The 22,392-nt window shown below is 37.3% G+C and overlaps 1 protein-coding gene across 2 annotated transcripts; it reads right to left on the bottom strand.

Moving 5' to 3' along the window:
- Nucleotides 1-4,001: 4,001 nt before the first annotated feature.
- On the bottom strand, nt 4,002-22,148 carry LOC107777459 (protein CHROMATIN REMODELING 4). 2 transcript variants are annotated; one of them, XM_075235134.1, is made up of 11 exons: nt 21,858-22,148; nt 19,703-20,005; nt 19,204-19,305; nt 18,211-19,065; nt 14,840-14,944; nt 11,917-14,667; nt 9,835-9,992; nt 7,864-7,978; nt 7,447-7,529; nt 6,535-7,192; nt 4,002-6,404 (listed from the first exon to the last, which is right to left on the bottom strand). In XM_075235134.1, exons 2-11 carry the CDS (start codon nt 19,922-19,924, stop codon nt 4,347-4,349), a joined length of 7,107 nt encoding a protein of 2,368 aa, XP_075091235.1. In that variant the 5' UTR covers nt 19,925-20,005; nt 21,858-22,148; the 3' UTR covers nt 4,002-4,346. The 2 variants fall into 2 exon arrangements, with proteins under 2 accessions (XP_075091235.1, XP_075091236.1); XM_075235135.1 differs by lacking the exon at nt 21,858-22,148 and adding an exon at nt 20,305-20,328.
- Between the last annotated feature and the right edge of the window lie 244 nt (nt 22,149-22,392).

Here is a 22,392-nt window from a genome sequence, read left to right as displayed (position 1 = left end):
TTTAAGTCAATCCAAACAGACTCTAAATCAGCCTATCAATTAATTAAATTTTAATAAAGGAGACTCTAAGAACAAGAGAAATTACTCAAATAAAGATCAAAACGAGACGTTTGCGGTTAAAAAATATTTTACCAAAGAGGAAACAGTCAGCAATCATGTGAATGCAATAAAAAATGTTTTACGCGGCAGCCTTTTATTTCTGATCTTACTCTTCACCAGTATGGAAGTGTCAAGTGAGTGGATACCAACTGATCTAATCAGATGATTCACATCACCACCCATATGGTTTTCTTACCTAAGTTCACATTAATAGTATTAATTTTTGTGAAAAACGTTAAAGAGACTACTGTGTTTTTGTCAGCTAATATATATTAATTTTAGTTTTAACTACCTTTTCTTTTTGGCAAAAAAGTTATTCCTTAATCATTAGGATTCTCACTACCAACTAAATGGTTTAGATGCATGAACTGTTCTCCCTCTAAACTTAACTACTCTTTTAATAAGCAATCTTGAGTAGAAATATTTCAAATCAAAACTCAGAAAATTCTATTTAAATTGATGGCATTGTTGAGTATGTTGAGGGGTATGAAGAGGGAGCTAGGGCCAAAAACTGCCCTTAACTTATGTTAGTTGTAACTAATACTAAGTAACTAGAAAATAATCATTAGGATAGATGCTGGGAAAAGAATGTATAGTGGTGGACAGGCAAGGAACTTTGAAGAGCGTCTTAAATTACGGATACTCCAAAAGTCAAGGATAAACTTCTCTCCTTTCAAATTTTATTTTGCGGTAACATAATTTTAATTTTTTTAATAAAAAGGAAAATTTCAAAACATATAAATACTCGTAAAAACGAATAGTTACTCCTACAGAAGATCGATCTTTATTCGTCTCTATGCAAATTTTCTCTCATCCAATTTAAACGATAAATAAATTAAACTAGCTCAATAGATTTGGCATTCTGTTGGGAAAAAATAAGTATAGATCTTGCATTCTAGTATAAACGAATCATCTCTGCTTCTTTTCCTTAGATACCGCTCTCAAATAAATTAGAAAATTGTTTCTTTAGAAACATCGAAAGAATTGAATGAAGCTCAAATTCTTACCTCTCATTTCTCCATCTTCGATAAAAAAGAAAGCACAACAGATCTAGTGAGTGGTCAAAAAGCGGGTGAAAACCATGAAAAGCTAAGGTTCATATTAAATTTCAATAAAGACGCTAAGTATTTTTTTTTACGGTTATTTAGGTTAATTTTTTATATGAATTTTAGTGGATATAATTATTCAATACAACGATACGTATATACCTGATGGTCTATAGATGCGCTCAAGTTCATCAGAACACCTAGGGGTCGTCTGGTAGGGTATATAAGAATAATATTGAATAGAGTATATTAGTAACGGTGATATTATTTATGTTAAGATTATTTCTTATACACTGTTTGGTTTGGACGTACTAAAAATAACATGCATTGCATAAGAATGTATATATGCTTATCCATGTATTAGTTATACATAGATTGAAAATTACTATCAAACAAGAGATCAATAATAACAAAGCTAATACATATATTATTTTTCCCTAATTAATCCTTCCAAACGATGCCTTGTCGAAAAGAAATCTAGTGAAGGATATACTTTGAAACTTTTCATTCGTCACTCTTTTTACACATCCATTGAATTTTTTTCACTCTTGCCCATCTCATCCTAACACTTGTCTTTACAGGAATATTATATTAATAAAGCACAGTACCAAACATAATATATTAGTAACAATTAATATATCGATAACAAAATAAAATAACGTAAAATATATCATTGAGACTATCAAATTCAATCTCCAACGAACCCCATCTTTAGTGTTTACCAATCACCACCTTTATAAATTCAAAACCTAGTTGGCCATTTCCCTTCGCTCCTCTCACCACCCCCTCCATTTGCCCATTTCTCAAATTAACCAAAGGTTTATCTCACCTGATCATTTATCCTAGCTAAAACTTTTTCATTATTGCATAAACTAGAAATTAAAACCAAGAAAATGACACAAATGGGACGTCAATGGTGGCAGAAAACCACCACCTCTACAACCACCGGAACCACGGCAGTAGGCACCATTTACGGCGGCGGTCGCACCACCAGAAGTTGTAGTTCAACATCATCAGAAAGTAATGCTGCAATGAGCTCATGTTGTGGGCTATCAAGATTAATGAGGAAGTTGAAGAGACATAGCAATAAAATGTTGAAAACAGCGGCAAGTACCAGTCGACAATCATCGTTCCAATGTCGGTATGATCCACTTAGTTATGCCTTGAACTTTGATACAAGTGGAACTGGAAGTTTATTGGATGAAGATTATTACAAGTTCTGTGCTTTTTCTTCAAGGTTTGTTGCTACCCCAAAAGCTGATCATCACTGCCAAATTAAAGTTTAATGGCTGCTGCTTCCCACTAATATAAAGATCTAGTGGAAAAAGAAAAAAGGAAACGTATGTACGTACCATTTTATCATATTATTTTATTTTAATTTGTTGGATGAAAAGATGAAAAAAATGTTGTATACGCCTTATTAGTTTGAGGATAAGAAATCCCAAGTTTTGGAGCAATAAAAAGGAAATGTCTTCAAGCTTTACTTTGTTTCTTATTCTTCTCTTTAACTTATATTTAACTACTCATCTTCTTTTTAGGTCAATCAGAATCGTCTTCATTTACCCAATAAAAAGAAAAAGAAAAGTAAAGCAATGGCTATATGCAGCATCATTTTCTTCTTCTTTTTTTTCTTTTAAGTTTTTTTTTCCTTTTCGGTTTTTGTGTTTAGACGAAAACAATCATCTATAAGCATCGGATTCTATTACTGAATAAAAGGTTTTACACAGTTAAGTTAAAATTACCTCAGGTAAATGTCTTGACTAAAATTTAATTTGTTGATCTAGAAAATAAAGTAAACGATATATGGTGCACGTAACAGGTTAAAATACACGATAGTGTCTGTATAAATTTAATCTAAAATGTAGTGGTGGTTTTTGTACTAATGACTGCAGTGGTAAACAAATATTGGTTAAAGCTTGCAAACCGCTCGAGCTAACAACGACTTCACACAGTATTCTCACAAGTGGGTCTGGGGAGGTTAATATGTACACAAGCGCATCCCTTGTTTCCCCGATACCCTCGGCTCGAAGTTCGGCCTCGATTTTTTTTCATGACAAACTTGCTTTATACTGTTAAATACCATAAAATTAGCTAAAGAACTTTTTAAATGACATTTTTGCTCATTTAGATTTCTGTGTTGGAGCGTGAGGGGTGGTGGGTGGGCTACAAATATTTATAAAAAGTGTGCATGCATGTTGGTTTGTACAATTTTCTGTGTGTGACAAAGAAAATGTTTGGTGAGCATGTGAAAGTGCCATGTGCCACCATTTCCAACAAATGTAAAATTAGAGTAAGTGTACTATGTTTCAAAGGACAGAATTCCGAGAACAATAGACCACCAAAAATGGTGTTAACAAAAAGGTTCCAGCATGGAAATAACACTATTTTTCATTTTCTGAATGGAGGGTGGTACTATCATATGATAGTTTAAGTTAATCTTGGAAGAATTACTCATATTGAAATTTCACCATTTCATACGAAGAATTACTCATATTGAAACTTATGTTTTGTACTTCAGTGAATATGTGCAATACAATTGCTTCTAAATAATAATGTTTGCGACTTAAGAAATATCATTAGTACAATTTTAAATTGTCACTACTCACTAGTAGTTAAATAAAACAGCCTTTGGGTTGTAAATCTAGATTTTATAATACGTTAATATGTGAACCGTGCGTATTGCTAAAACATGGTAAAATTTGTGCCTAAAAATATATCAGTACTATATTCCCTCTACCCTCCTGTCTTCAAAACAATCAAAACCACTAACTAGATATCAGATTTCACTATATTTCCACATAGCCACAACATCTCTACCTGCTAAATCAACAGTGATAAAGATAGGAGAATTGTATATTCCAGACACCACTTTGCATAAAATACATACAAGCAAAATTTGCTAACATGAGCCTCATTTTTGACACTTAGGAAGTCCTAAATCAAATGCTGAATCCAGCTCCCTAGGGTAGACAAGTCTTACAAGGTGAAAACCTTGCGACTCTAAGAACGACGACAACATTATATGCTAACTTCTACATTTTCTCTTCTCTTACACAAGCTTTACATAATAATTGGTCTAACCTGTACTGTATTTGCTACTTTAACTGAATCCTGCCCTACAAAAACTGAGAATAATGGAGGTTTAGAGACTTTCAGTTACACGGTGAGAGATGATTACAATTAACTCCCCATAGGAAAGAGCTATGGTTCACAGTCATCTGTCCGATGATCCGAGACTGTCCCTTCAGATGATATTTCCTCTACGTCTACCTGTCTAGCTCGAGCAGGATCTGACTGAGTTTTGCTAGAATCCCCACTATCAGTTTCAACTTCTTCTTTCTCCGCTTGAAATGGACCCCATGTACTAGGAGCTGAGACCTGATTTGTTTTCTGCTTTCCATGTGAATCTTGGGTGTCAGACGATGCAACCTTATCAACAGACTTACGGCGAGGGACCATATTTTCAAGTAAACATGAACTAGTAGCAATAGGTGGACCTGGTGCAACACAGGATGCAACCAATTGAAGCACTTCGGGTGAGGGAGACAATCCAGCACTCGTCTTTTTTAGGTGAAATGTATTAACTGAACTAGTTGAAGGGTTGGCATATAGACTTGGAGGAGGCATATGAAGGTTAGCTTCAACCGAAGGGAGTCCTGAGGTTCTGGCCATCATTCTAGAAAGCAAAGGGAATGATGGATCTTGTTGACCACTCATTCCAGCGATACCCTCACCATGTGAGCTACCCTGGACGTCACTAATTCCTGCAAAATCTTTCTGGAACTGCCTCATCACTTGCAGTCCGTGTTTCTTCTTCTTTTTCTTTTTCAAGCTCAACCGCGGGTCCCTGGGTCGAGATGGAGGTGGAGAAGGAATAACAAATGGAGGGAGGGAGGGCTTCTCCTCCCCATATAGCAAGCGAACTGATTGAGCAATTGCAGAGACAGTTGGTGGTAAATCGGGTTCAGGAGGTTTTGCTGGAGTATTCACTGCTTCACGAAGCCAATGTGGTAGCTTATTCTTCGGTGAACTACATTCTGCCACTTCCTTGCCCTTTGATTGAGAAACATTCTGACCTTTATTAAGTTCAGGAAGCGATGGAAGATTGCTGGATACACCAACTCCCCCATTGTTATGCGAATCATGTGAGATATTTGATGACCTGTCAAGAAGGTTAGGCAATTTAACAAATCTGCTTGCACCAATGTCATTCTCCTTTTTCAAGTCAAACCTATTCTGGCCACCCAAACCAAGAGGGCCCAAGCTACTGCTGCCCAACGAATTCAGCAGAAACGGCGACTCCATAAGAGAGCCTGAGGATGGCCCTGGTCTGTCAGAGGACCCCACATTAAAATCTCGAGAAATGTTCACACGATACTTGTCAGTGCTGGGAGTTGGAAGATGTGCGAAATGATTGTTATTCAGACCAAGTTGCTCAGGAGGTTCCAAATTTGGGAAGCTTGAAGACAGATCACCAAATCCCAATTTCATGTCTGTTAGGTGTGTTGGAAAGAGCTGCTCATTTAGTTTACAACCATGCAATGCTCGAGCCATCATTGCGTCGGAAATGCCTGAGAAGAAGCTTGATTTTCCCACTTTGGTAGGCTTGGATGGTTTAGGTGCAGGTAGTGGTGGCCCCTCCAAGATCTTGAGCTGCTCCTCTTCCCACCTAATTGACAAATCTTCAGGAGTTTTATACTTAGAAAATCTTAACTTGGGATCTCGTAGCATGGCATCCCAATGGCCCCTTCCATATCTACGTACACCAATCCAGAGATAATCCAGTTCATCTTCAGACCAAATGTCCAGTTTGTTTCTCCTTTTGAGTAGGTTGCCTGATCCTGATCCTGATCCTGACCCAGTTCTCAGCATAATGTTTTCAAGAACCTTCCTATGTTTTTCGGGAAATGATGATGACGACGCCATCTGCCCTAACCCCAGTACTGGAGGAATCTGTTGCTCTTGTGGGTTAAACCTAGATGATTCATGAGGTGGAAACTTGAGATTGGGCAAAATCGGTAGTACAGGATGCTCGTGGCTAGACTCATTCAAATCTGCAAATCTTGATCCCAAAGACAAGCTGGGAAACAAGTCAGAGGGTGGATGGGGCATGTTCATGGCAGGAAATGGGTATCTTGGTAAAAATGGCTCATCAAAAGATTTGGGCAATCCTGTCTTTGCTTGAATATCAGATAAAGTAGCACCAGAATTCTTGAAATTACCAGCAGAACCTCTTTCTGGCATAACAGATGGAGGATGCTGCAGAAAAGCCAACATTAGGAATTTACACAAGCATTATTTTACATTTTAATATGCATGAAAACATGTTATAATATGCATGAAAACACATTAGACACGAGAGAGAGAGAGAGAGAGAAAGAGAGCATACAGGATTGAATAGAAGATAAGAATCAGGTAAGCTACTCTTTGGAGGCTGTTGTGAAGGATCGAGGGGAAGATCTGGCAATTTGAATCTCCCGGAGAAGTTTTCCTGCCGTTTAGCAACCATTTCACTTGAAAGCTTAGAGCGAGGAGCAATATTTGGGAACTCCAGTCCCAATCCTTGTCTGTGTTGCCTGTTGTTTGACTTTGAAAAGTTCCTCTGTGGTGCCTCCACCTGATGAGCATTAGGAGCACATAGTCCCAGAACCGGTAAAAGGTGTTCGTTGGCCACTGAATTGATGCAGCTCATCTCTTGTGCATGATTACTTGACTGGGGAATGTCTGGAAGAGGATGACCACTTGTCTTAACTAGAACATCTATGTTATCGTTCAATTTATGTTTCAACTTTCCCAACCTTAAGGTTGAGTCAGCCATGTTTTTCTGTGCCTTCAATGATTTAAGAAAGCTATTGTTATCCAAGTTCATAGATGCATGTTTCTCTTCCCGGATTTGCAATGGTACATTTATTGGATTCACATCATGAGCTTGCTGAGGAAGGAGATGACAGAGAGACTCTTGTCCAGCCAGTCCTTCCATGGGGCCAGACGCTTCAATTGCATTTCTCCGGGCCAGCCGTTCTTTTTGCCTAGCGCGAAGCTTAGCACTGCTCCAAAGCAACAAAAGCAATCACATAAATATTATCTTTCAAAGTTCATAATTTACAGATATAGCCAAGTTTTTCATATAATCCTGCCACAAAGAAGTGAAATTCCGATATCGTGCATGCTACTTTTTTCCCCACTGAGTCATAAAGAAAATGTTTAATATTCAGAAGATGGTAAATAGAACCATCTCAATACACTAAAGCAAATCCGTAATCATTTAGATGCTGATAAGAGCCCAAAGAGTATAACTCACTATTTTGCCTTCAATGCTCGTCCTGCCGCACTGTATTCTCGCTCTGGTTCAGGCTCAGGCTCCTGCTCCTCTTCCGCACCACTCTGTAATTTCAGTTATTGGACAAAATTAGTGATCTAAAACGATGTCTTAATGAGACAACTACAGAGCGACTCCCTCCTAGGGAACAATCATCCATATTAAATTAATTATTCTTCAAAAGAACAAACTATATGCTTGTGGAATCACAATACTGTAATTGGTAGTTGACGTCGAAATTTTAGAGATTGAAGACACTGATTCTGAACAATTTTGAGGGGATGGATTGAAGAATTTATCTAAACAAAAGATAAAGGTTCAGATTATAAAAGTCTGCATTCCCCAAGTTATCACTTTACTGCTCTAAACATGAAATACAAATTTACAATATGGAAGTACCTCATTTAATGTTTCACTGGGGGGTAAAGCATATGCTTCCCTGTAAGAAACAGCTTTCCTTAGACGCTTGCCTCGACCAAGAGCTGCTTCCTCCTCGCTCTGATATTTCTCCCATCTACAAGCACAAGAACGTGATGAAAGTGTCCAAAAGCCACAATGAAGTATACCACTTCAAAGGTAATCATTTAACATGGTTTTGAAAACTTGCATTCTTAAGTACTAAAGTTTCTCTTCATTTTGTTCACCAATCAATCAAGTGACTCCTGGGCATGAATCACTGATCCATCAAAAGCAGCAATCATGTTACTGACAGATTTTTGTCAAATTACCAAATATTTTCGTCTCCTTGAGCCCAGCATCCATTTCCTGTATAAAAGCACCACTACTGTCTTTCAAGCGTTGAGAACGCAGCAAAGCTTTCTGGTACTACATCAAGCTTCTAAACTGTTCCAAGCATGTGCAGTTTAAAAACTTACATAAACCAAGATAGAAAAACTCTAATACTTCTTCCTGTGCTTTGCTCATTATTTCTTTCTCTCCGAGAAGAATCGACGGCCAAAACAAAAGGGGAAAAAGACACCAAGACAAGTGAAAACTAACTTGAAACAACCTCTGGAAGGTATAGAAAATGATTGTAAACGTTTTACCCATGGTTGCAACAATGCTACACCAGTAACACATCCATTGTTTCAAATACAAACACACTGGTTTCTCTTCTACATTGTCTATTGGAAGCCAGTACTAGTGAATCCTACAAGAGTTGAATCCTGTACTTGTCTTGTGACTGCCTGTGCCACCATTGTTTCAAATCTGTAATATCTTCCAATGAACATGCAAAGTGGATCCTATAAGACAAAGCAACCTTTTGTGCCTTCTACAATGTGGAAAAGCAGCATAGCATTCAATAGCATGTGGAGCATTAGTGTCATAGATAGGCGGGAGATTGTCATCAGTCTACCTTGACCAGCTTCCTCTAATAAGAGTACAGTATCACTTGTAATAAGTGCACTAGAGAACAACCGGAAGGTTTTACATGGCATCGGTTTTACATGGCATCGCAGAATTTGAAGAAACTTTCAAGAAAATGTATTTTATGCAGATTTAGAAGATTGTGATGGAGGGTTTCTGCAGAACCAAATCTGTGGCTCACTATCATCACATGCCTTAAAAACAATGCCCAAAATCAAGCGCTAGTAGAGAAACTGAAAGAGTTGGTGGAAGTGATTGGCCTTGGTAACAAGGACTGAGCTTTGTGAACAAGAAACATAGAGAGCAACCTCAAGAAAAGTCATTGTAATTATTCTTTTTAATCTGCTAAGGTAGTAATTGAAGTAGTCAAAGAGCTTCCTTTCATTAATTACAAGAAAATAGAGCTAGCTCACCGAAAACAATTTTGCAAGAATATAACTATCAATGTTTTTTGTTTTGCAAGAATATCTTTGGCATAAGAAAGTGAAGCATTCATTAAAAATCCATTCACTGTATGATGAGTTCTTTTATTTGGACAACTTGTTAGACGTGTTGTCATAGTTACTTAATGCAAAGGAAACACACAAATATAAGTATATAACAACAACAACGCCTCAATCTCAAACAAGTAGGGGTAAGCTTATGAAAAGACTCCTAGCAAATATTGGACCTAGACTAATTGTAATAAAATGATCTAAGACGCAATCTCAACTTAGTACCACCTATATAGATCTTTTCTTTACATTGTGCCCTATTTTTTTTGCTAGGTTTGCCTGGATTCCAAGAAATTGTAGGTCTTTCGAGATAATTCCTTAAACACATAAATAGAAGACAAATCCAAAACACTATTTTTTTCAACCTTCAAGAAATTCATATATAAACTATGTTAGACATTTAATTGTTGATACTTGCGCACACCCGCATAGAATAGATATGCATAGCTGAGTCCATATAGCATAGTATACTATCAAACAAATACAAATAAGGTAGCAAGAACAATACCTCACTCTTAGAAGCTTGTCCCACTCATTTTCTTCAGTGCTACCAACCATGTTATCCTCTTTCTTCTCTACATTTTGTACACAAGTGTCTTCACTCACCACCATATGTGATGCTATTCCAACTTGCTCTTCTGCACCTTCCTCGTTCCATTCCAATGACTAACAAAAGAGACGAAAGAAAACACAACAGGCACAAAGAAAGATTCAGAAAGACATTGGAACGATCCTATAATGATTGCTGTTCCAAAGAACTAGCACAAGAATTTCCAAAGAAGCAAAAATTACTTCTTTATTGAATCAGAAAGCAGAAAGAAATACCTTAGAATTTTTTTTGTAAATAGCATGTCATGTTAAAGACAAATAGAATCTTAAATATTTTTGTAAATAGCATGTCATGTTAAAGACAACTAGAATCATAACTGTGTAACTATAGAATACTAACAGGCACAAGAGAGTGGTTAAATAAAGAGAAAAGCTTTAAATTCACGAGCATGGACGGCCAAAAAAAAAACTCATTTTACAAAGATACAGAACCATAATAAATGGAATGTGTGACAGTCATTACATGCCATAACAGACCAAAAACTAACCACATCGCCATAAATATCCAACCTAATACATAAGAAACATAACAAATTTCATTTCCATGCAGAGCTCTGTTAGAACATTTAAAGTTAGTAAAGTGATTCTACATCTTTTTTAGCATGTATATCCATCCAGTGAAAATTCACAGTAGCCCATTCAAATCAAAACATATTTTAATATTAATACAGCTAAAGCATACACCACTTTAATAGCTTTTTTTAGAATTAGGATATACCCACTTTAATAAATTTATCGTTACTTAGAATCAATCGTACCTTATGTGCTATAGCAGTCTTCATCTTCAAGGATAAACAGAACAAATGAAGAAACTTTTCGCTTGTAAACAATGTAGAAAGAGTTCTGAAACACATTTTAATTTAGGGGAACTAAAGTTCCTATAAATTCAGCATGTTTTCCCTAGTAGGTTGAATCAGAGAAAACTTCTGGAGCATTTAAATTTTAAACAACTCAACAGGCCAAAGGCCAACTTATGGAGTTAGAACACAAACTCTAAGTTTTCTTTCACATCAGAAAAAATGAAAGCTACAAAACCCACAATGAATACAAAGACTGTTTCAGAGATGACAAATTACCTGCTGGAAGTTTCCAGAGAAACTTTTCTACTTAAGATTGGCAGGAAAAGTTATAATTCAGATTAAGTTGACATTGCTAAGTTTTACACGCCAACTGTAGTTTGGTCATTTAATAGCTTTCAGCAATAACAGCACAAAATCTAGTTATGGGTCTTTAGATAAACAATTTAAAATTTTCCTAGTATATCTGAAATACGTATTTTGGAAATCAAGAGCTAGTTTCCTTGGAGGCTTTAAGTCCGTAAGATACAGTTGCATCGAAACTTTTGTCAAATGGATTTCTTGCAGAATTATGCTATGGCATTTATGTTTTTTCACTTTCTCAAATCTGTTTCAACTCTCTTTAATTCATGCTTCTTATTTTTCAAATAAGTTCAATTCCTACTGCTGTTACTATGATGAACCGAAGTAACAACAACAACAACAACAACCCAGTATAATCCCACTAGTGGGGTCTGGGGAGGGTAGTGTGTACGCAGACCTTACCCTTACCCTGGGGTAGAGAGGCTGTTTCCAATAGACCCTCGGCATCCTTTCCTCCAAGAACTCCCTACCTTGCTCTTGGGGTGACTCGAACTCACAACCTCTTGGTTGGAAGTGGAGGGTGCTTACCATCAGAGCAACCCACCTTGTCAATGATGAACCGAAGTAATAAGTCAAATATGACTAAAACCCTAAATTGTAATCATGGACCCTCATGATTGCTCAGTTTACAATTTCCAACTGTCCTTAGGTGCCCACTATCTTTCCTCCCAGTTTGAGCTACAAATCAGACCCTAATATTCAATCTTCCACTTCTGAATAATAGAGTTGGAAAAGTCTCACTTGTCTGGCATCATTTAAGAAATATGCATTTTTGATAAGCCGTTTAAAGTTTAACAGAACTGTGGAAGAGCTGTGGTTACCTTCACTGAACCAAGCATATCATTCTCCAGTTCTGCCTCATTGTTATCAGCTGAATCTGACTGAAGATTTGTACGGTCAAGCAATTTTGAAATGGCATTTTCATCCCAAACAATCTTAGTGCTGCCTTTCGTACACTTATCTTTATACACATCACCCAGGCTACCAGTCCTCCTGCGCTTATGCTCTACTTCAGGAACTGTTTCATCTTCAACAGCATCGTTTTCTGACATGCTAGAGGAATCAATGAAAAGTTCTTCTGTTCCCCATCGAAGGATATCTTCAACCTCCTTTTGGGATCCTGATTTGTTCACAAAAAGCTGATCAAGCATCAACTTCTTCTTGGCAAGCTGAAGTATCCGTTCTTCAACACTGGCACGAACTACTAGCCTGTACACTAGAAGTCTCTTTGACTGTCCAATACGGTGAGCCCGATTCATCGCCTGGATATCTGCATGTGGATTGAAGTCAGAATCATAGATAATAACAGTATCCGCAGTAGCCAAATTGATCCCCAGGCCACAAGAGCGTGTTGATAATAAGAATACAAATCGACTTTTGTCCTGATTAAACCGCGCTATTGCTGCTTGACGATCAGCCACAGCAACAGAACCATCAACTCTCTCATATGTTTTTGGCCCAAACTCAATTGCCAAGTAATCCTCCAGAATATCTAGAAGCTTCGTCATCTGTGAAAATATGAGGACTCTGTGACCTTCTTTATGCAAACTTTTGAGCATAGAGTGCAGAAGAGTCAGCTTTCCAGAAGCCTTTATCCTCATTTCATGAAGAAATTCTAGTGACCCAGATTCAGGCTCAGTTCCTGGTATGAGATACGGGTGGTTGCAAACTTTTCTTAACTGCATAACAATATTCAGCATCGATTGTTGTGCAACTCCTTTCCCAATGTTGCGAAGAAGCTGATAGTTCTTTGTAAGCATTGCACGGTAATATTCTGCCTGAATAGAAGATAACTCAACAGGAACCATTCTTTCAGTTTTAGGAGGAATATTTTGCATAGCATCCTTTTTCAGCCTGCGAAGCATGTGCGGAGCAACAAGCTTCTTCAATTCTTCCACCTTTTCTGCTGTTGTAAGATCATTAAACTTCTCTTCGAATGACGATAGTGAAGGAAATGAAGATGGCTGCAAAAAATTTAATAAGTTGTACATCTCGCCAATGTTGTTCTGAAGAGGAGTACCAGTCAATAGCACTCGATGCTGGAACGAGAATGTGTTGAGCATGCTAAAGAGCTTACTACTAGCATTTTTAAGACGGTGTCCCTCATCAACCACAAGAACTTCCCAGGGAATCCCACGCAGAAAAGGGGAATCAACGAGAACCATTTCATAAGTAGTCAAAAGAACATTAAATTTGTACGACGCCGACTTCTTACTCAGATTACTTCGATCACTTGCATGCCATTCAAATTGGCGAATCACAGCTCTTGCTTTAGCACTCCCGTGGTATTCTACAACATTTAGGTGTGGAGCCCATAACTGAAACTCTGCCATCCAGTTTGGCATTGTGGATAGAGGAACCAAAACTAAAGAGGGAAGCGCAGCATTGAACTCAGTATACAATGATGATAAGAAAGCAGAAGCTGATACTGTCTTCCCAAGCCCCATCTCGTCAGCAAGAATAACATTTTTGGATTTATGCCAGCATTTGCGCAACCAATTTAAGGCTTCCATTTGATGTGGAAATAATGCGCCTCCTTGCAGTTCTTTAGGCTGCTCTGTCAGAGTGACTATATCATTCTGATGGAATTCTCTCCTTTTGCTCACTACATCATCCTTGGTAGCATTTCTAGTCGATGCTTGGGATTCAAACTGATTGAATTGATCAATCAAATGAGATGATTTTGCAATCACAGGTTCCTCTATTTTTTCCCAGGTACATTCATCATAAGGAAGGCCAGTCCATCTCACAAAAACTTCAGCTGAACCAGCTGTACCAGGTCGAGTTGCAATTATCCGCTGAGGCATCTTCCACCTTTCGTCACAAATATTTATTGTTGTTGTCCCATACTTTGCCTTGTAGTTGTCCAGTTTTCTTTTTGCCAGAACTTTCAGTTTAGATTCAGGGACCCAAGAGTTATGAATATGTGATTTTCCAACCCACTTAACAAGATACTCATAGAAGACATTTACACCAGTAGAGGGTGGCAGCTTACCCAAGACAGTCTCCTTACTTCCCTTCAAAGAGCTGGTATCTGTAGTAATCATTTCATCTATCCCCTTGCCATTTCCAACTTCATGAATCCCAGATGTGACATTATCCTTCGAGTTGGCACGGCCATTATAGTTCTTCTCAGTGGAGTCACTGCTTTCTCCAGAAGTATTCTGCATATTAGCCAGGTCATCAGCATTCACAGCAGTGTCTTCTTCATTTGTGTTGATTGCACCTTCAGATACTGAACCTTGAGGGTCTTCTTTCAATGTGCCAGTTCCTTCTTTGCATTCTTTGCTACCCGATCTTCTGTACACTTGAATTTTATTCTTTCTGATATCATCCTTTGAGCTCCTTACTTCATCAGTAATGTCCAAAATTTCCCGAGAGCCACTGCCCGAATACTGTATACTTTCCTCAACTACGGGCACATCACAGCTAGGTTTTCCATCATTTACTTTCTCTCTATCTGCTAAACTTGCTGAATCTTCCAATGGAGGGTCATTTGCATTTGCTCCGGTGATATCATGAGAACAACTATTACTATCAGCTTGTACTCGACACGCCAGAACCCTATCAACCTGCAATTAAGCATGCGTCAGAAGTAGGAAAACAGTTTATCATCAATAATCTCGGTTTTCCAGCCCTTATAGCAGGAAGTTCCAATAATTACATCAAAGAGTGACAAAAGGAGCAGAAGATCCTTATTAAAAATTGATAATAAACCTATAAGTCAGTGCTTGGAACTAGTACCTGTTGAAGATCGAGATCATTATTATCATATATCAATGATTCACTAGCAACTTTTCCTTTTTCACGAGACAGATCTGATGGCTGAGCAGCCTCTTCAGAAACCAACTGCATTAGCCAAAAAGGAAAAAAAGAATCAACAAAAGAAAAACTATGAAGTTAGTTTTGCATATTATAATAACAGTTAAAGCAAAAAGAAAAATAGACATCTCAGAAAATTCTCGTTTCCTTTCCTTCTCTTTTTTGCTTTTCTTTTTTTGGCTTTTTACTTTAATTCGTAAAACATGTTAATCCACACCCTTCAAACAAAACTGTTATTATTAGGAAAGAATCCAAAAAGAAACTACGAAGCTCCACTATTTCTTTTTATTTTTCTGCTTTTTCAATTCTTTTATGGGTAAGCACTCTCCATTAAACTCAAAAAGAAGCAAGAACTAGGAGTACTCTATTGAAGAAGTCAAGGACCGCTGCTGATAATCCCACAAGTACAGGGACGCCGTAATTCTTCCATCAGGTTATTACTATTCCCTTTTTGAAAAAGTTCTTTCTTCTAAGATAGAAATTTAATCACATGCAAAAGTGGACATGCACATTTACACATAATAGAAACAACATCAGAATAAGCAAATAATTGTCCCACATGTAAAAGAAATAAATAAAGCAAAATAGTCTGGAACTGAAAACATCCCACACTAAAAAAAAACATTTTTTTTAATAAGTTAAGAAGTTTTGAGAATTTATTTTGGGGTCATTATCATTCCACTAAACCCTAGAAAAGCCACGAAAATTCCAACTTTTGTAACCCAGAACCTTGATTTTTGTAACCCAAAACCAGCTTACCCACAATAGAAAAATTGTTTCTGCTTTTCTAATTTAAGAGAAGTGCTACATCACAGTATATGCTAATGTCCACACATCAATTTCTCTTCTTTATCGTGAGAGTTCTCTTCTAGAAGAATAACACTAGACGATACCACCTCATCTATTATCCATCTATCAAGCTTGAATCCCAAGAAAACATTTATTCAAAATCTGGACGATCATCTTAGGAAGTAGAACCCACATTTTCTCCAAAAAAATGAATTCATTCCTCACTTGACTTTCTTGGCCCCTCACACACTAGCTAACTTGTTCAGAAACCCTTTAATAGAGTTGTTCATCCTGAAAAGAGGAAAACTATTGCTGTGCCATGCAAACGTACATGGGATATAGTTAATTGATTAAGTGCTGAGGAGGGCTTTATGAGTTTTTACCAAGTTCAGCATCTACTCCATTATCAAGTTCACCACCTTGAATACCTTTACAGTAATGCCTTAATGGGCCATTATTCCCTTCCCTCTCAAATTTGACAACTATACCGCAAATCTTATGATCTTGATTACGAGCTAAACCATTTTCTTATTTTGCGCTAAACATAAAAATCACATCCAAGGTCTTCCTAACCCAAGCAATAAATTGTTTTAACAGAAACATCATGAACATGGTGTAGAATCGAACTCGTCTCCTCAAGAAGCACACATCCTTATGGAACTACTATTATCCTTACCAGCCAGTTAACGAGTGAATTGTGACAAAAAATGAACTGAAGCCTAGAGTAGTACTCCACACTGCCTATAATACCCATCCCACAAAAGACCTCTAACATAGAGAGAAAGACGCCATCAAAACTATGTTTCTCTATTTTTTGAGAAGGAAAAACTATGTTTCTCTATTGATGATGGGAAAGCCTGTATACAAGCCCTATACTAAAAAAAAGATTGAACCTAACACCAAAGAATGGTTCTCAAAGATCCTCTAACTAAGACAGCACATATCTTTTGTTAAAAATAGATGTCTTCAAAATTTATATTTTTGGTGTAGGAACAACATGATAGAAAATGTCCCAGTATATTAATTCTTTGCAGCTTCTGAGGATGAATTAGCGCCAGCAATCAGCAGTACTGTAACTTTTGCTTGTTGTTTTGCAGTACCTCCTTGGTACTTCATTAATGGAATTTCTTATCTTATAAAAAGAAGGTAAATAAGTCAAAAAGAAGGTATCTAACTTAGAGAGAAGAGAAGTTAGAAAAAGTCAAAACTATGTCTCTCTCTTTTTTGGGATAAAGTAAATAAATTTATTGATGATGGAAACTCAGTATAATACCCCCAAAAAAAGGAGTAGAGAACCTACAGAAAAACGGTTCTCTACAAGAGAAAACCTATCTTGTATACAAGTAGGAATTTTCCATAAAAGGTCCGAAGAGAAATACAGCCATGAAATTTTTGCCAGTCTTGCATCAACTCAAATAAGTAGTAAACAGGAAGTATAAGGAACCCCAAAAAACAACCTCCAACCTTGTGATTCTACTCGTCCTTGCCATCATGCACACTTCCTATAATTTCAAAGAAGCCTACTTCTATTATCTACCCTTATATCTTGAAGGTTTGAGCATGCTCCTAATCAGACAGCTTCCTATAGCTGTCTCAGTTAAATCCCCTTCAGAGCTTTACTAAACTGATGGCAATCTCTGTCAAAGAACGTATACTATCAGATTAACTATTATCAATTAACTAGGCATGATGGTCAACATTAAGGTTCGATCCCTCTTTGGTAATAATTCTGCATGCTCCACAACGTTGAAGGCCTTAATACTTAACTACAGTCTCCTCTCTTGAAAGTAGGTTATCACAATATTTCAGCATTCATATCTTAGTTTAAAAGGATAAAATAGACTGAGGGCATTCCCATTATTGCATGCCTGTTTTCTTTTTCTTTTTTATCAGTCTTATTGCATGCCAGTTTCGAGACATAGAAAAAGCAACAATAAAACCTATCGAGCAAAACCTGATGAAGAGGCTTCAGTCCATGTAATAGCTGTCACTTGAGCAACTTTAACGCGGAGGACGTCAGATACTTGTTCTTAATTTGCATTATTACCAGAAGTCTATGGGACATGTTCCAAAACATTTTTGGGTTACAGTGGATTGAGCTACTTAGCATGAAGGATGCCTTAATCAGTTGGTGCAGTTGGAAGGTGCAAAATCAAGAAGAAATATGTGGCAAGCCATTCCTAGTTGTATACAGAGAGGGGGTGGAATCTGAGATGTCTTGAAGGAACCTCAAATTCTATTCCATCCCTAAAAGTTAGATGTCTTATTAATTTGAGTAGTTGATATTATTTTAGTAAAGCACCTTATGCAAATCAACTTTCAGAATTCATGGGTTCCTTGAGTTTAGTATAGGAACCAAGCATCATAGTTTTTTGTAATACTGCATCTTCTGGATGCCTTCAATAGTTCAATTAATAAAATATCATACCTTTTTTTTAAAAGTGAAGTCTATTGAGCAAAAACTATTCAAATTTGAGAAAGAATACTTAACAGAGGGATTGTACCTCATCTTTAAGCTGGACTTCAACCATATCTCTCCCATCCCTTTTTGACGGAGCCACTGAAGGCTGATGATCAAAACGCTTACGTTTTTTCTGCAATTTACTTGACTTTGAACCTGACTTTCTAGAATTATCAGCAGCTCGCTTTCCCTTGTCAGTCCTAGATTTGCTCTGGCTGTCAATGTTGTAAAAATTAGGTTTTCTTTTCCTGTCTTTCCTAGAAGCAGCCTCCGACATAGCTACAGGTTCATCACCTGGAGATCTATCACTAGAAGGTAAGTCAGGCTTCTTTTCAGAGGCTTTTTCATTTTTCTTTGAATCTGATAAATTTAAAAAGGGTGTCGCTTCATTCATGGAAGAGCTCGACTTCTCCAATGGAGTATCTGCAGAAGGCGCCTCTTTCTCAACTGGAGTATCTGCAGAAGGCACCTCTTTCTCAACTGGTGTATCAGAAGAAGGCACTTCCTTCTCAACTGGAGTATCTGCAGCAGGAGGCACCTCCTTTTCATTATCAACACCTGCGTACGATGACTTATCATCCGCAGCACCATGCTGGGAATGATGACTTGATTTAATATCACAAGAAACATCATTGGGGGAAGTACCCAGCTTCTCCATTGGGTTGCGATGTGATAAAGGTGTTTTTTCTCTTGCCGAGGATCTTCTCTTACCAGGAATGGAGCTTTCAAATATTAGGGATACCTTGGAGATTCCAGATGATTTATTTTCATTTTTTGCTTTTCCACCTGTAACCTTCGTTCTTGCTCGTTTGGCAACAGTATCTAGGTGATTAACAGACTCAAGGGGATCCTTCTTCTGATAACAACTAGGACATTCCCACTTTCCGGTCGGTATACGCTGTATAGATACAAAAATTTATCAGCAACAAAAATAAAGTGGATGGGATAAAATGAAAAGGAAAACTCAAATTAATACATGAAAGATTTAAAAGAAAAAAGTAAATCTGCCTTTAAATAAAGTAACTACCAAATATACCTTTAGAGGAGGATCCAGACACTGAAGATGGTAGGTTCGCGGACAGCTTTCACAACAAAGCAAATTTCCACCAAGATCACAAACAACACATTCATAATAGTACTGGATGAGAGCAAAAGAAAACAAGAGTCAGAAGCAGTTTGAAAATGCAAATGTATAGAAAGCGATAAAAAGCCCAGTTGGAAAATACTTAAATCACACTGCAAGGCAATAAATTCTCAAATAGCACTATATATTTTGGCCTTACTGTCCTGGCAAGACGATAGCAAAGCTAACAGCGAGAGATTAAAGGTAACATACTCGTAAAGAATGAACAAAAAAATGAGGACAAAAAAAACTTTAAGAATAGTAAGCTAAAGAAGCATGTTGATATCTTGATCAAGAAGTAAGTTTCATTGGAAATTTTCTTCCTGAACTACAGCTCAAGTCTTGTTTGCCATGTACTGTCGCAACCATAAATTGAAAAAGAAATTAAGTAGATCATAAAGAACATACTAACCCCATCATTTCCTTTCTTCTTGCTAGAAGAAGAACGACTTGAAGTGATTTCACTCTTCACTCGACTTTTGGATGAGTTACTTGACGATAAATCCAAGGGTTTTGAAGCCTTTTCTTTGCCATTCGATGTGTCAGGTCCAGATGGTAGTTTCCGACGCTTGCGTTTTAAGACCCAGTCTCCGTTAAGCATTTTACTGGACAGTGAACCGTTTTCTTTCATCATTGCAAACGGGGTTGTACATCTCAAGCCAGCAACAACAGGGGAATATCATGACCTCCAGGCATCAAATGTGATCACATATTCCTGCAAGGTTTGTTGCTAAGAGCATTAGATCATAAACCTCAAGAACAAAAATAGAACACCTTTCAGAAACAAAGGTAAAGAAGGAAGATTCGAGCATACTGCATGAACCGAAAACATAGTAGGCTATTCAAATAGGCAAAAGAATTAGTACATTTTAGTCTACATTTCAACAAAGCTCCCTAGACATTGATCTCGCTTCTATTTTGTCCCTTCTTCTATTTTTCTTTCAAGAGGACTTCTTCGACGCTCTTAACACTATAAAAGAAATGGAGAAAGCCACTTTTATAGGATGAACATACCATAATGTGCTGGAGCTTTCTAAAACATGCATTCACATAGATGTCAACTTAGTTAACTGATTAACTACTTCATTCGCTGAAAAAGTAAATCAGACACTGTTTTAGTTGCAAATAATCATTTATTACGTACATGGTACTAGCTTGTGAAGACCTAGCATAATTAATGTGTACGAAAGAAGAAAGAGGGTGCAAAGCGGAATGCTGCAATTATATCCATAAAACTCATCTAAATTAATGTGTAAGAAAGAAGAAAGCTCCCTCGAAATTAAATGGTGGAAAGAACACAAGAAATAAAATCATTGAGAGCACTAAACATGGACTGACTTTGCAGAGACAAGTACTGACCTAATAATTTCTAGAAAATCACTACAATTAACCTTTGAATGAAGTTAGCAGCCTAAAGTAGATAATTGGCTAATCTAAAATGAACATCAGGACTAAGTCTGCAGTAAGGTACGCTATTAATGTAGTAGGACATGTTCAGCAAAAAAATTGCATCCAAATAGACAGATATGAATACACTATGTTGACTAATATAACGTAAAGCAACGCATATCTTTCAGAAGCTTTCCGAACTAGGTTACGGGAAACGGGAAATTAGACCATGTGCTGATTATAGATATATGGGAAAGGATTTAAACCAAGCCCTCAAACGGAATCTGATTACAAAGGCTTATGCCATAGTAGGACAGATTACGAGAGACGGGAAATTAGACGATCTGCTGAATATATATGTGTGAAAAGGATTTAAACCAAGCCCTCAAACAGAATCTGATTACAAAGGCTTATTCCAAAGTAAGACAGGTTACGAGATACGGAAAATTAGACGATATGCTGAATATATATGTGTGGGAAGTATTTAAAGCCCTCAAACGGAATCTGATTACAAAGGCTTATGTCAAAGTAAGACAAGTTGCGAGATACGGAAAATTAGACCATGTGCTTCACTTCCAACTACGACCTACGCATTTCATTCATATCAAAGCTATTGACGTAAAAAAATTAATATACTAAAACTTAAGTCAAAATTCAACCAGTTAAGGAAAACAGCATAATTGCTATCAAGGAATCCTTAATTTTTATTTCAATAGACCTTTTAATCAAGTTGAAACTAGCCATACAAATGCTCATAGTCACTCGACTAACTAAAGCCATTTGGAATAATTAAAGCAATAAGGATTACATTTTCCTCTCTATCAATTCAGCAGAACAAGCCCTTAATCAATGTGCTATAGTAAAAAACCATCACATGCATGCACAGCTGAATTGAACTAACAATGATCACAACCTAAGCACCACAGACATTCATCTCTTTGCAAAACCCCTCAAACCATTTCATTTAGCAACGAAAAAACACACTCTAAATCACCAAACATCAAAACTACAGCAAAATTGAAGCTAAAAACACACAACATTTCCCACCAATCAAGCAACACCCACATCAAAATGAACAGCAGAAGCACACAAGAATCAGCTCAAATTACATATAAAACACAAAAACAAGCAACCCCAAATAAAGAATGAGAACAACCCAGATAAAGATTAGCACATACCAATCTTTTCTATGGATCAAAAACTCATAAAAATTCAATCTTTATATATAGGGAGCTGAATCAAGAACCACAAGTAAAAGGGGCAAAGGGGGAGTAGCCCAATTTAGGGTATGAGGGAATACAAGAACGAGAGAAAAGAGAGAGAAAGCGGTAGAAGGCAGACAAAAGATATAAATAGAGCGTGAAAGCGAAAGAGAGGTTTTAGAGAGAGGAGAGAGAGTGCATCCAAATACGGATTCACCGGGGTTATAGGACTTTGGGGGTTACACATCATAACACACAACACAACACAACACAAACACACCCAACACCAACACTGACATGGGCAGGGGCAATGGGGGGGGTGGGTAGGGGGGTTTTTGGGGTGGTGGGGTTGACTGGGGCTCTGTGGGAAGCGAGCCAAGAGACTTTTCCACTCAGAACATGCCACGTGGAGCCCTGGACGCTTGTCCCCATCCTCTCTCTTCACACTTTTCTCACTTCTCTTCATTCTCTTTAGACTTTCAAAAGACTCTGAAGATGTTCAAAAGAGATT

Source organism: Nicotiana tabacum, chromosome 17, assembly GCF_000715075.1.
Source record: "Nicotiana tabacum cultivar K326 chromosome 17, ASM71507v2, whole genome shotgun sequence".
Taxonomy (NCBI): Eukaryota; Viridiplantae; Streptophyta; class Magnoliopsida; order Solanales; family Solanaceae; genus Nicotiana; species Nicotiana tabacum.
Note: the sequence above shows the minus strand (reverse complement) of the source record. Positions and strands in the feature narration are given on the sequence as shown.

What these genes read in the sequence shown, in the direction of transcription:
- LOC107777459 (XM_075235134.1), bottom strand. Translation starts at nt 19,924, where the DNA reads ATGATGAAAGAAAACGGTTCACTGTCCAGTAAAATGCTTAACGGAGAC. An exon ending in GTCTGGATCCTCCTCTAAAG is followed by an intron (nt 19,066 to 19,203) that starts GTATATTTGGTA and finishes GTATCTATACAG; the next exon opens with CGTATACCGACCGGAAAGTG. An exon ending in ATGATCTCGATCTTCAACAG is followed by an intron (nt 14,668 to 14,839) that starts GTACTAGTTCCA and finishes GCTTAATTGCAG; the next exon opens with GTTGATAGGGTTCTGGCGTG.